Source organism: Ixodes scapularis, unplaced genomic scaffold (assembly GCF_016920785.2).
Source record: "Ixodes scapularis isolate PalLabHiFi unplaced genomic scaffold, ASM1692078v2 PGA_scaffold0__279_contigs__length_252992795, whole genome shotgun sequence".
Lineage (NCBI taxonomy): Eukaryota > Metazoa > Arthropoda > Arachnida > Ixodida > Ixodidae > Ixodes > Ixodes scapularis.
Genome location: NW_024609835.1, coordinates 141,444,878 through 141,458,921, shown reverse-complemented (window position 1 = coordinate 141,458,921; position 14,044 = coordinate 141,444,878). Strand labels below are relative to the sequence as shown.

General features: G+C 47.0%; 2 protein-coding genes across 2 annotated transcripts; both read right to left on the bottom strand.

Annotated features, from left to right (window-relative positions):
- Positions 1 to 9,939: 9,939 nt before the first annotated feature.
- LOC121837515 lies at positions 9,940 to 10,752 on the bottom strand. Its single transcript, XM_042293117.1, has one exon. The coding sequence runs from the start codon at positions 10,750 to 10,752 to the stop codon at positions 9,940 to 9,942; it is 813 nt and encodes a 270-aa protein (XP_042149051.1).
- A 1,051-nt stretch (positions 10,753 to 11,803) lies between these two features.
- On the bottom strand, positions 11,804 to 13,573 carry LOC120849653. Its single transcript, XM_040221870.1, has one exon. It carries the CDS (start codon positions 13,571 to 13,573, stop codon positions 11,804 to 11,806), a length of 1,770 nt encoding a protein of 589 aa, XP_040077804.1.
- Between the last annotated feature and the right edge of the window lie 471 nt (positions 13,574 to 14,044).

The following is a 14,044-nucleotide window of genomic DNA, read 5'->3' as shown; positions in this document are numbered from 1 at the left end:
AAAAAAAGCGGAAATTACTTGCCCCCCCTTTTTTTTGTGTGTATAATTGTTTATTTGGATTTTTTGACATCGATGTTAGGGTATAAAAAAATATAGATTCAGGGGCTTGGTGTTGCAAAAAAAGGTTTTGCGGAACTGAAGAATGCCAAGCCTCCCTTTGCGCTGGTCGATTCGCGGGACAGTGTCTCTGCGCTCGACATTATAAAAAAAAAAAAAAATATATATATATATATATATATTTAGACTGGGGGGGGGGGGGGTTGGTTCTGTCAAAAAAATGTAACGGATTACAAGGAATCTGTTACGTCATAAATGTCAAGGCCCGTTCACACTCTTGCGACCGAGTACGACTGAGAGAGACGAGATCTGTTACAACTTCTTAAGGCCCGTTCACACTCTTGCGACTGCTTGCGACCTCTTAAACCTGGGTTCCTTAAAACTTCTTAAACCAGAGAACACACTGGCGCCATCTATTGGGAAGCAGTGTAAACTCGGCGGTCCGGCATATTTTTTTTTATTTCTCGCGCAATATCCTTTCTTTTTTGGCTCGCAAAACTTTTGTCAATGTTATAAATGAGCCTTTCTATGATTATTACGCACATTTGATCTCGGAAATCCCGCAAAACCTTCGCTTTTGTGAAATGCAGTTCTAGGGTCACCGCATAGATGGCGCCACAATGTCAGTGTGTTCCCTCATTCTAGAAACATTTAAGAAGTTGTAAGAGATCTCGTCTCTCTCAGTCGTACTCGGTCGCAAGAGTGTGAACGGGCCTTTAAATGTTTCTAGAATGAGGAAACACACTGACATTGTGGCGCCATCTATGCGGTGACCCTAGAACTGCATTTTACAAAAGCGAAGGTTTTGCGGGATTTCCGAGGTCAAATGTGCGTAATACCCATAGAAAGGCTTGTTTATAACATTGACAAAAGCTTATCGAGCCAAAAAAGAAAGGATATTGCGCGAGAAATAAAAAAAAAATATGCCGGACCGCAGAGTTTACACTGCTTCCCAATAGATGGCGCCAGTGTGTTCTCTGGTTTAAGAAGTTTTAAGGAACCCAGGTTTAAGAGGTCTCAAGCAGTCGCAAGAGTGTGAACGGGCCTTAAGGGAATTACTTTAAAATTACTCTAGAAAATATGTAATTATTCCGTTACTAAATTACTGAAAAATGTAAGGGATTACAAGTAATTTCGTTACTTGTAACGGATTACGTACAAGTCTGCACCCAGCTCTCCTTCTCAGTTGCCCTCACAGCAACGGTCGCACCTCGTCTGGCGCGGGACGGTCTTTCTGCGGGTCTAGTCAGTTCGGTCACACCAAGAGCGGCGACGATAGTCTACTTCACCTTATGATGGACCTCAACAGACAGCACGAGAGCCATCGAAACCAATCCAGTGCTTTCTGAGTGCTGCGTCACCCTGCAGTCCCGCTCACGGTACTGGATTGCCTAGGGTGACTCGTAGCGTCCGCAGCGGTCCATCGCAAGGTGAAACAAAGTATGCAGAGACTAAAGTCAAGGGAAATGAGCGGGAATCCGCTAGCTTGCTTGTAACCCCAACCCACTAAAACATAAAACACAGAAAACAAGCATCGGAACAAAGACCAAGTAATAGGCGGACATACAATACAAATGCAGTACAAAGAAAAAAAAAAAAAAAAAACAAGCCTCGGAGCAAAGCGCAAGAGGAGAAGAGGGAAGTGAATCTCGCTTTGGGGTTTTAATGCCGAAGCAAACCCACATTTCGCACTTCAAAGGAGTGCGCACGAATGAACGTGGAAGTCGGTAGGGTTGGCTGCCTGCTAAACAACGCGCCTCGAACTATAAGAAAACAATACCTGATCATCTTTCGACGGCGCCCAAGTCAACGATTTATCAGAGCTCTGCGAGTTATGAGTCGCTTCCGCTCCCAGATCTCAGTCTGTGCGCGTGCGTGCATTCTACAAACCGTCGCAACAACAAAAAAAGCATGACAAGAAGTACGATGAGAGTTGTGCATGGCGGTTTCTTTCTTTGCCGCTCCCTTTTCTTTTGCTTGGTGCTTGGTTTCTTGTTTCGCTCCCATGTAACGCCATCGAAGCCCGACGCCTGCGCGTCCGTGAAAGGCGCCACGTTACCCCTCTTTCCCCCTTTGCTCTTTGCTTAGACGCTTGTTTTTTTTTTTTTGTATTGCATTTTGTTGGCGTATAAGTCTGTTAGGGCTCCTCGCGGGGTAGCAGTTTCCCGCTCATTTTATTTCTGAGCAACTGACTCACTGACTGGCTCGGTTTAGCTGACCGTAAACACTAAAAAAAAAAAAAAGAAAAAAAAAAGAAGAACCGTGCCTCATTTTATTCCCATTCCATTCCGGGCAAAAGGCACCTAATTCCATTCCCATTCCATTCCCTTCAACGTTGCCGCCATTCCATTCCCATTCCATTCCGGGGTCGTGAAAATGCGGAATGATTCCGGAATCATTCCAACTCCGGAGTGGCAACTCCGCAACACTGCCTGAATGTGCCAGCGCGTGACGCTCTCGCGCACTCGGTGCGTGACTTGGGCGGTAAAATGGCGTCTATGCATTAGCCAAAGCTACGCGCTCGAGCTGAGTGACACCAGATTGCGCGCGCTTCAAAATGCGTAAAAAAAAAACAAAAACAAAAAAACGATTGGGCGGCAAAATGGCTGAAATGTCACCACTCAAGCAAAAGCGCGCGTGTGTATGAAGGCACTCTAGTCGGCGATAAGGAGGTAGCGCCATCTATCAATACGAACGCCAAATACACACCGCTACTGAACTTGACTGTCTGCGCCACCGCCCGCCGTAGACCCTGGCAAGTTTCTTGGCCTTATTTCTTACAGAAAGGGAGCTACGCCTTGTAATGTTACAAGAAAAAAACGACATGTGAAATACACCTTTGACGAAAAGTTGAGATTGCTACGTGCAGGCGTCGATTTGTACGGTCCATTTTAGATCGAGCCTCGTGACCATTGGATCACCCTACACTTCGATAAATTATTGACAAAAATATAATTTTGGTAGAAGCTCATTCGACGTTCTGATTACTTTTTGGTTACACAGTACAGGTATCATTGACAAAAATAATTTTATAAAAGTAAAATTTTCATTGCTCAGTCATTTACTTTGAAATATAATGAGAAATGCGACTACATAAAAGTTCAGTTAAGATTGGGACTACTCTTATGATTACTCCGTGTTACTAGTCACCCAATTTACTTTAAAATAACTGAAATAGCTTAGTTGTTACATTTTATTTTTCCCAATATAGTCACACAACTGATTTTATATCCACACTGAGTTTATAGTCACACAACTGAGTTTAGATCAGAATTATTGACGTCTTTATTACTTTGAGTAACTAGTCACCTTTTTCACTTTATATTTATCTCATTGACATAATCTTCACTCTCATTGCTACTTTGAGCTTTTATACAACCAAGCGATTTATTATCAACTCAGTTACCATTTTGGTCACTGTTTTGATTACATCAACTTACTATTGACCCAATAGAATTTGATTCGACCTAATTGACGTCATGATTACTCTTTAAATTACTTTGAGCAAATTATGAACTCACCAATTTATTACGACCACGAGTCACATTATAATTAATCTTTTGATTACTTCGAGTTACTATTTACTCAATAGTCTATGTCAGCTAATTGATATTTTGGTGCCTCTGTGATTATTTCAAGTTATTATGCAAATAGTTGATCTATTATTAGCTCAATTCTCAATATTATTACTCTTTTGACAACTTCGAGTTACTTTTGACCGATAGATTTTAATGCGGCCTGGTTGACATTATGACGACTGTTTTGATTACACTGAGGTAATATTCAGCCAAATTATTTATTATGAGCTCAATTGACATTATGATTACTCTTATCATTACTCTGAGTTATTATGGACCCAATGAACTTTAATTCGGCCTAATTAACAGTTTGGGAACACTTGATTAGTTCAAGTTAGTACACCACCAGTACATCTATTACGAGCTCAATTAGCATTATTATTACTCCTTTGATTACTTGGAGTTACATTTGACCCAGGTGACGTTAATTCGGCTTAATTGACATTGGTATTAGAACGTCAATTAGACCAACAGTAACTCGAAGTAATACAAATGTGCTTTGACCTCATAAAAGATCAGTTGGTGGTATAATCACTCGAAGTAATCAAGAGACTCACCAAAATGTAAATTATGCCGAATTAAAGTTTATTGGGTCAATAGTAACTCAAAGTAATAGAGAGAGTAATCATAATGTCAACTAGCCTCATAATAAGTCAATTGGTTGAATATTAGAAGTAGTAATCAAAAGAGTCAACACAATGTAACGTACGCTGCATTAAAGGGCAACTCCACTCAATTCCGAAGATTTCGGGATAATGATTGATTTCGAATTAAAAAGCCCTAGTAAAACACACTACGTCGTTTGCTTCGCGAAAAATGGGATATATATTTTTAAATCTGATTTTAAACACGAGCAGAAATCGAAACCAAAACTTCGGCTCCGCCCGGCAACATTGGCCTCGGGTCGCCAAGTACATGGTCATCACGTGGTACGAGATGTCACGCGATCCTCGGCCCAACGACGGGCGGGATTGGGGCGGGCGTGTGGCAGGCGCGAGTGTCGTCTGCACCGCACTCTACGCCACGTTTTGGTGTCTACGGCATTCGACGACGTCTGCACAACTGCGGCATAAGTGTGCGCGCACGTGGTGTCCGTAGTGTGGACGAAACTCCGAGAGACAATTATCACAATCGGTGAGACGACGACGGCGGTTGTGACGCGGAAGACGGCGGTAACGGCGGGACCACGGCGGGCGGCCGGACGGCTCCCAAGACACGCGCTGCGCAGGCGCGTTACGCCAATCACGTGGACAATGCTGAGCGCCGAGAGGCAACGTTGCTGACGTCATGCGCTACGCTCGCCCGGAGAAGTGAAAACAAGCAAAAGGGGGCCATGTAGATGGCGTTTAGCTCAATGTTGGCTCCGCCCATGCCGTAGCCTTGACTGCGCTGTTGGTTGCGCCTGAATTCACCCGCTCAAGTCAGCCGATTTCGGCAGCTTGGCGAGTTGCAAAGTTTGCCGGACCGTTTAAGAAACATTTAGACAGAACTGCGTCGTAAGATTTCACGTGTGGTCTTCCTAGGCGATACTGAAGAGGACTACACTGTTTTTTCAAAACCAAAAATGAAGTGGAGTTGCCCTTTAAAGTCAATGGGGTCAAAAGAAGCTCGAAGTAATCAAAATAGTAATATTACGGTGGATTCCGCAACTCGAAGGAATCAAAATAGTCACCAAGATGTATATTGGGCCGAATTAAAGTTCATGGCAATAGTAACCCTAAGTAATCAAAAGAGTAATGATTATGTCAGCTAGGCTTATAATAAATCAATGGTTTGAATATAAGCAGAGCCGGATTAAGGCATTTCGGGGCCCTGGGCTAAGGACGCTTCAGGGGCCCTAATGATGATGATGATGGCGACGATGATGATGATAATGCGGTCTGGTTAAAGCAGGGGGGTAAAGGTGGGTGAGGAGGAGTGGCAAATCCCGTGCGCCGACACCCGGGGTCCCGAGTGAACGATCGCAAAAGAGAGCGACAGAACACGAGAGAAAGAAAGCAACGTTGCCATGGTAAACGCGAAGAGTGAAAACTCTAGCAATATAAACAGTGATAATTTAACGTTGTAAACTAAATTCTGAGCTATTCTAACGCTTATAAAAAGCAATAAAGTCATTACGCTGCATTTACTTTCCTTTTATCGAAATCTCGGAAATCTGGTGGTTGCGCAGTTTCGTATTCCTCAACCGCGCCCACCCGCGCCCCACCGGCGAAGCCGGGTATATGGTTTAGTTTAGCGTTAACGCGAGGCCGCACATCTGCGCGCCATGAAAAAAAAAAAAAAAAAAAAAAAAAGAAAGAAAAAGTTTTGAAAGGAACGCGAATATCTTTCCACCGGTAAGTTCGTGGATTGTTGAAGTTCACGAAACTGCTCTGATGATGTAACCGTGTTTGGGACCCCGAGGGTCTGCCTGCATGATCCGCCGCTTGCGGCAGCCAGAATGTATGGGAAAATGCGGACCTTTTCCTCTAGAGTTAGTATGTATGATCTCTATGGGTTAAAGAGCAGTCAAGTGGTTTTTGAGTTCGTGTTTTGATGATGACAGCTGAATTTAGACGCCCTAATAGCGAGTTCGTTTCACGGCACTCGTGTCCACGCGTGCCCACTCGCGGCGTAAAGAGAGTTCGTTTTGGCAGGCACTCCACGAGTAGTTGCACTCTCCGAGTTCGTTTCAGTGGCGGCACCGCACGCGTGCATGCACTCGCTGCACCGAGAAAATCGGGCGTGCGCCAGAATGCAATCCCGTCATGCCTCGCTCCGGCGAGGCCGGCGAGGAGCGAGAGCAGACGACGAGGGTTCGTCTGCTACGATGTGTCGCGGAACCGAAAGAAAAAAAAGTTGATTTTCTGATAGAAATCGCGTCCCGTGCGCAACGGAATCAAACGCGAGCTTGAATTGTGAGTGTCTGCTATTTCTTGAAGGAAGCAATTGACAACCCGTGCTTTATTTGCAGTTTTAAGTCGCTCTATTGCCGTACAGACGCTGAACTATACCAGTGTGTCAAGAAAAGCTCAGAACAAACGCACCAGCGGCCCCCGAGATATTTATCAACATCCGTGTGCGGGTGAAAAATTGAATATTTGTCGGCAAAACTGGCTCAGCAGAAAACTCTGACTACCAAATAAGCATCAGAGAAATCTAAACAGTGACTTTACCCGAAGCTTGGGCAACATCATCATGTTTAACATTTATCTACGTCAGCTAACTTGCCCCGTCGTATTTTGTTCGAGAAAGCTCTCGTTCTCGACGTCCTCACCAAGGCTAACATCTGATCCACTTGTAATGACGATCGAAATCGAAAGTCCCACGAAAAGTTTTGCTGGATATTCCAACAGACTAGTTTTAAGCCGTACCCTTTCAGTGGTTCACGCATAATACCATGCTCAAACGGATCAAGCTTCTGCTCGGACAGCATCATCAGTTTTCTTCAGTGTAAACGGTTATAAGAATTGAAAGATCGCAACCAGCTGCTTTGTAGACAGCTGGGTGGGGAAATTTACGCCGTCTGTAACTATCTCTACGACAGCCGAGTTGCTTGAAGTCATCGCAACTATAAACTACAGGTTGTAGCGTTCAACGTTTGTAGATAAACGTTGGTAGTGACTGCACTCTCGCATTCCCACCAATCACTCCGAACAGAAAGGCGCTAGTTTCGGTTTGAAGTCGGTACATTTTCTACAACATAGATGGCGGCAGCATCAGTCTTCTGCACTCGGTGCATTTGGCGAGTTTGTTTGTCCAGTTCTCCGTGCAACACTCTGCGAGTGCGCTGCATTCTGGGAGAGAACTCGAACGGGGCCGGTGCGTGTGAAACGAATTCGCTATAAGTATCCATAAAAACCAAAAATTATAGTCATGCGGTGATTATTTCTTTAATAAAAATGTAATTGAAGGCCGCCAAACCTCGGATCCATCTGAAAACGAAACCACTCTCATTGGTCCTTGCATGCTTATCAAAAGGATCTCGGGCAAATGGCGTTGGACGACATTCCGTCGCGCAGTGATCCCGAGGTAGCCACATCGGCCGAACCTCTTTGTCATTCGAGCTTCGATCATGGCGGAGTTCTCTACGCTCGAGGAACTGACGCCGTTAGAGGTTGAAATTCTTCGGCGGACAGCCGACCTGGGGATGATTTCCCATGACGCCACTCCGACGTGCGATGTGCACGATAGCACCGCTTCGGAGACATGTTCGGGTTCCGAGGAAGACGAAACGCAGACCTATTCGGGCGCTCTTCGATTTGCGGTTGGGGCAAGTCGTAACCAAACCAACGTTTGACATCGCAGCGTTACCTCTAGTACGTGATGTCAAACGCAAACGATGTCGCCACGTTGACTTTCGCCTCGGGAGGACGGAGGGAAGGCTGGTTCAGCCATATGCAACGAGCGCGTACCTACGACTGCGTCCGTTGCAACCGGAACGACCGCTCTGCGCCGCGCATACTTACACCTGCAACCACTACAACAAGCGCAGGGGGTCGTCAGCACGGCGACCGCTTCTATACGCCGCCGTCAGCTGTTTCAGCGGCCCCTCTAAAAAGGGGACGCACTGCTACTCAATGCCGTAACAGAATATAGACAGACACTTTTCTATAGCCTAAAGATTTATTATTTTTTCTTGATAGGCTTGCAATGTATAGTGGATGAAAAGAAGAAAATAAAAAAGATTCAGTCCGCCGTCTTGGACGATCACGACTCTAATACACGACATTGCAATAGTACAAATATCGCCACACGAATTTTCTACGATTATAAAAGACAATGTAATCTTAGCAGCGATATTGCAACGTAGAAATATGATTTCGTGATCAGATAGACGTTGCGAGCGCTCAGGATTGCTGACACTAATCACTTTTCTCCGGTGATGAAAACGCGTGAAAATTCGCATCCTTTGTACGGTACGCGCCAGTAATACCTTGAACTTGAGCACATGCATGAAATGTGCCAAATAAGAAATCCGGGCGATGTTCGAGGATACAAATGCCTAGAAAGCACCACTGTAGTCGAAGTAAACAAACACGACGGCACGGGCGTTTCTGCTGTCTTGAGAGTGCCGCCACGACATCGCTGCACGCGTAGGTGGATCTTCCTTTCTAGTACGTGCTGGGTTATCATAGCGACACACGACGAAAATTCATAGTCAAGGATTGTGCTTTTACGCGGAACGATGAGCTTTGACCACGCCGACGATCACCACCGACGCCATGTTTGCGGATAGAAGGAGCCGACCGGCCTGCAACGCCCGGAGATACGTGCGCTTCCGCGCATCCCTGGGGAACGGGAAATTCGCCCCCCGCGGAGGAAGGCAAAGAGAAAACGTAGTTTCTTGTTTGTGAAACGATAATTGCAGTATCGCGTATTCTAAGCTCGAAATATTTTACGTCTTGTGAAATTATCATGCACAACATATTTAAATGAACTGAAAATTGTTTCTTTAGCGAAACTTTACTACGACCGCCAAAATTTTCAATCATAAGATAATTTCATTGGTCCAACTGTGGGCAACGCTGCACAAAGTCGTAGCGCGATAGGTTAAGAAACCGAATTTTCCGGTCGATTTAAAGAGCCTGGCGTCTCCTTGTTTCACCCTGTACATTTTTTACTTGCTCAGTAAGGTATTCTGTACCCTTGTAAATGTTGAAGGGAGTGAATTCGGTAAGTTCGGTGAGAAGCGTGAGTTCGTGAGTTCGGTTAGTTTACGAGTTCGCGGGTGAGGACTTCGAGATGAACGCGGCCGTGAGGGCGAGAGTGAGTGAGTTTCTTACATTTTATTTTGAGCTAGCTGTGATAGAGTGAATTCAACCAAAAATGACGACCTCTGAAGCGAGTACAACGCACACGATCACACTTACACTTGTTTTAACCTCAAGAACCTCAGTAAAAAAAGGCCGGCTGCTCGCGGAGCATTACTCATTTTCCCCTTTATGTGGAGAATTAAGATATATGCAGGTGCATTTTAGATTAGATATAAGTTATCCCAATAAGACGTACACGTTTCAACCGCCAAAATCATTGCGTTTTTCTCCGACAACCAAATTTTTTAACTACTTCGCGCGACATATGAACAATACGCAAAACTTGTTTTTTTTTTCTTGTGGTGAAAACGAGTATAGGCGCAAATATAATAATAATAATAATAATATAATAATATCTTTATTCAACCCTGGAGGGTTGCGGCACCACAGAAAGGCCATTGGCCCATACCTGAGGCCTGTGGTGCCGCACTACTACATATTGTGAAAAAAGAAACAAATAAATAAATAAATATGACAATGAAGCATGCAACGTTTTTTTCCATGGAAGATCACTGCTGAAGGAAGTCCGGTGCCTCCTTGCACCAGGCTTTAAGGTCCTCCTTCTCCTGGGGTGGACAGTCGGTCAGCGTCTTTGGCAGCGACCGCCAGAGGGTTGCACACTTCACCAAGACAGAGTTCTGGTGACGCACAGTGCGACCGAACAGTGGCTGTAGCCCACCACATCTAGTAAGGCGCAAGCTTTTAACCAGCGGGAGCTCCTGATCTCTTGGGAGGAGGCTGTCAGCAAGGAGCCGGAGTGATGCAACCTGCCGGCGAAGTGCTAGGGGGTTCCACCCCACCATCCTCAGAAGTTCTTGCGTGGACAGGTCGCGGTAATGTGGCAGTCCAGGGGAAGCCTGGCACCGCAAGACTGTGTAGGCGGCACGCCGCTGCACACTCTCGAGGGACGCTTTCAGTGAATTCTGGTAAGGGTCCCAAACTGAAGCACAATACTCGAGTTGTGGGAGCACTAGAGCAGTGTACAGGTCCCGCAATGCACTGGCGCCAGCTCCTCGGGTGACTCGACGCACAAATCCGAGCATCCGGCGGGCTTTTGAGGTCACCTCCCCAATGTGCGGCGAAAAGGTTAATTTTGAATCTACTGTCACACCAAGAAGTCTTGCACGGTTAGTGGCGGGGAGTTCCTCTCCGTTCAGCTGGAAGCTGTGCTGTCTGGTGTTATGGCTTCGTGATGTGGTAATGAGGGTTGATGAGCATTTGTTAATGTTCAGGGGGAGCTTGTTTGTCACAGACCAATCATGGACGGTGTTGAGGTCGTCCTGAAGTTGCTGATACTGGGAGGGATTCTGGACTGGGTGCATAATTGTCAAATCATCTGCATACAAAAGGGGTGTGCACTGCAGGGAAGACGTCACATCGTTGATAAAAAAATGCTGAACAAAGTCGGCCCAAGAACACTTCCTTGAGGAATTCCCGACATGACTTGTTTGGGGCTCGACACTGTGCCCCGGAAAACAACTCTCTGGGAGCGATTTCGCAGAAAGTCAGAAATCCAATTCTCAAGGCAGCCTGTAATGCCCATCTCGGATAGCCTGCGGCGCAGCATGTTGTGATCCACCCTATCAAAAGCTTGCTTAAAGTCAAGCTGCAAGAGTTGACAGGGGATGCGGTTGTCGAGGTGAGAGCTTAGGGTGTGAACTGTTTCGGCCAGGGCTAACTCACAGCTACGACCGGGCCTAAAGCCGTACTGACAGGGTGAGAGCAGCCCATACTGCTCTAGGTGTTCAAGGAGCCTTTTATTAAAGAGGCGACGCACTGATATTTGTATTTTGCACAAATACCGCTTAGAACGAATCCCTGACGTTAATGATCTGTGAAATACCCGTTCGTTTTCACCACACGCAATCGAAGTCGCAGAAAAAAAATAAAAAAAAAAACAAGCAGCGTTGACCCCCTCAACTCGCAGCCAGAACAAGCGGTTCCGTGATCTTGAGCCGATTATATGCCGCCAATGTTGATCATGGCCATGCGCTGGGGTTGGCAAGGCACAGGACACGCGCTGAGTTCCAGACATTGTTATGGTTCGGCTGTTGTCGTCATTGCAGCGATTGGACACAGGACACTACCCGAATGTTTCTCGAGCTATCGATTATCACGAGCCCAAATCGAGTGTCCACGCCATGCTCGGGTCCAATCTATGCGCCGTATTCAAATATCGTCACTGGGCGGTACTGCTACCGCTCAGCTACGTCATCAGGTTTTTCGAAGGAGAGATTGAATGAAAACATTCGGTTTTGTCCTCGAAATTACAGCGCAACAAAGGAGTTTCCTGGTCAGTGGCGTTGCGTGCGAGTATCCTTAAGTCCCACTAGTGCCAGTAAGCTCGTGTAAAGTGAAAAACATTCCAATTGATTATCGTTGCACCGCCCCTTTAAGAATCCGCTCCATTGTCCTGCAAACCACAGACGTAGATGAAATGGGCCTGTATGATGCAACAGATGAGGTCGGGGACCCATTTCCTTTGTGCACTGGTGTGACACGGGCAAGTTTCCATTGGGAGGGGACGGAGCCTGCCTGCAGGAAGTTTGCGAACAGCCGTGCGAGGACAGTGCTGAGACGCTCGGAGCAGGCCTTCAACAGCATTGGATGCACTCCATCTGGGCCTGCACCCTGGGAGGGCTTGAGGTGTCTCAATGCCTCAGCAACATCGCCCACCCCTATGTCCATGTGGCCGAGCGGTACTAGACCCGGGGGTGTGCGAGTGTCGACGGCACTGGGAGTGTCAGGGACAGTCCATGCTGTGGAGAACTGGGCACTGAAGAGTTCTGCAACAGTTTGGGGACTCTCCACAATGGTCCCATCGACCGTGAACTCTGGCGAGGACGACGACTTCCTCCGATGGTTAACATATGACCAGAACAGTTTCGGTGATCGGGCTGCCTTCTGGGCAATGGTCTCCACGTAAGACCTGTGCGAGGTGTAGATTTCTTTCTTTAAATCTCTCTGGGCTTGCCGTGCCATACTGAGGTGGCGCGGGTGGTTAGTTTTCTTTGCCCGTCTGAAGAGTTTGCGCTTCTTTCGAGTAAGCTGAATGATGCTGTCTGTTATCCAGGGAGACCTCCGCCGTCCAGTGCTGTTCTTGACGGGGACACATTCCTTTTCTATTGCACTTATGAGGTCGAGCCAGATATCATACGAGTCACTTGCCGACGGCTCGTTTATGGCAATTATCCATGGAGCGAGATGCACAAGATTGGTGAGGTGGGCGCCATCCATCTGAGAGAACAACTTGACCCTTCTTGCATACCGTCCAAACTTGGGAAGCGACAGGAGGCTCTCCAGATGTATAGCTTTGTGGTCAGACCCATCGAGGCTGGGCTCCAGAGAACAGGTGGAGATGAGGGCCGGGTTCGTGGTGAAGACCAGATCCAGAAAAGAGGCATTCTTTGCACTCGAGTAGTACGATGGCTCGTCACAAAGCTGAACAAGTCCATTTGATTCCATCATGTCCAGGAGTGTGCCATCATCTGGTGCCAACGGGACGGGGGCTGTTATGTCTGTCCAGTCGATGTGGGCATTAAAATCACCAAGTATGCAAATATTTAAATAGGAGCTTACGGCGACACGCTCCAGAGCGTCATTAAGCAGGTGATAGGCCGCAACTCGGGTAGATGGAGGACAGTACACGCAGCCGAAGAGCACCTTCCCTCGTTTGTGGGCAATTTCAATGAAGAGAGACTCAAGGCCAGCAACTTCAAGGTCCTGACGCCTCCGGCAGATCAAGTGTCGAGGGACAACAAACATAACTCCACCGCCACTACGACCTGCACGGTCCTTCCGGTGTACCACATGTCGAGCAGTGTCAACAAGTAACCCATCTGGCACTGAGGGGTCGAGCCACGTCTCGCAGAGAGCAAACACTGTATCTCCAGAGGATTCAACGAGCGCTTGAAAATCGAGCAGTTTGTTTTTAACAGAACGGACGTTCAAAAACCATACCGCAAGGTTGGCTTGAGGCTGCCCATGCGGCGTGGCGTTGGCAATCACTGGATCGCGGGTCGGGTCAGAGCCCCGAGATGCAGGCGTAGGGCATGTGGGGAACAGCTCATCGTCAAAAGCTGGGAGTTGGCACGCACCACAATACCATTCCTCCTCCGACGACGACAGGCGTCTGTAGGACATGAAGTTGATGCTCCTCACATCTGTGTGCGAATAGGCGAACGAATAAAACTGCCCACTGGCGTCTTAAAGGGCTCATAAAAAGAAAAAAAGAAAAACATGTTTTTTAAGCAGTCTGGTTGGGACACGCGAGTGAAAAAATTAATTCACCCTAGCATAACCCTAGCAAAGCGCACATGAAGGCCTCTATTACTAGGGAGCCTTCATGTGCGCTTTGCTAGGGTGATGCCACCCTTTGTAATACCACTCGCCGACAAACCACTAGCCATTTTGGTTCTCGGCGATAATCCGTGGGGCTTAAAACCCTCCCGGAAACAAGCACCTTATCTCACAAGTTCGGAGCAGCGTTGTGGAACCCACGGAGGGAGGATTAGCATTTCCGCCCTCGGATGGAAGGATCGATAGACACAAAGGCCACTTTCCGGCGCACGGGGAAACAATGACAGGAAGAAAATGGCGGTGAAAGAGGGTGTC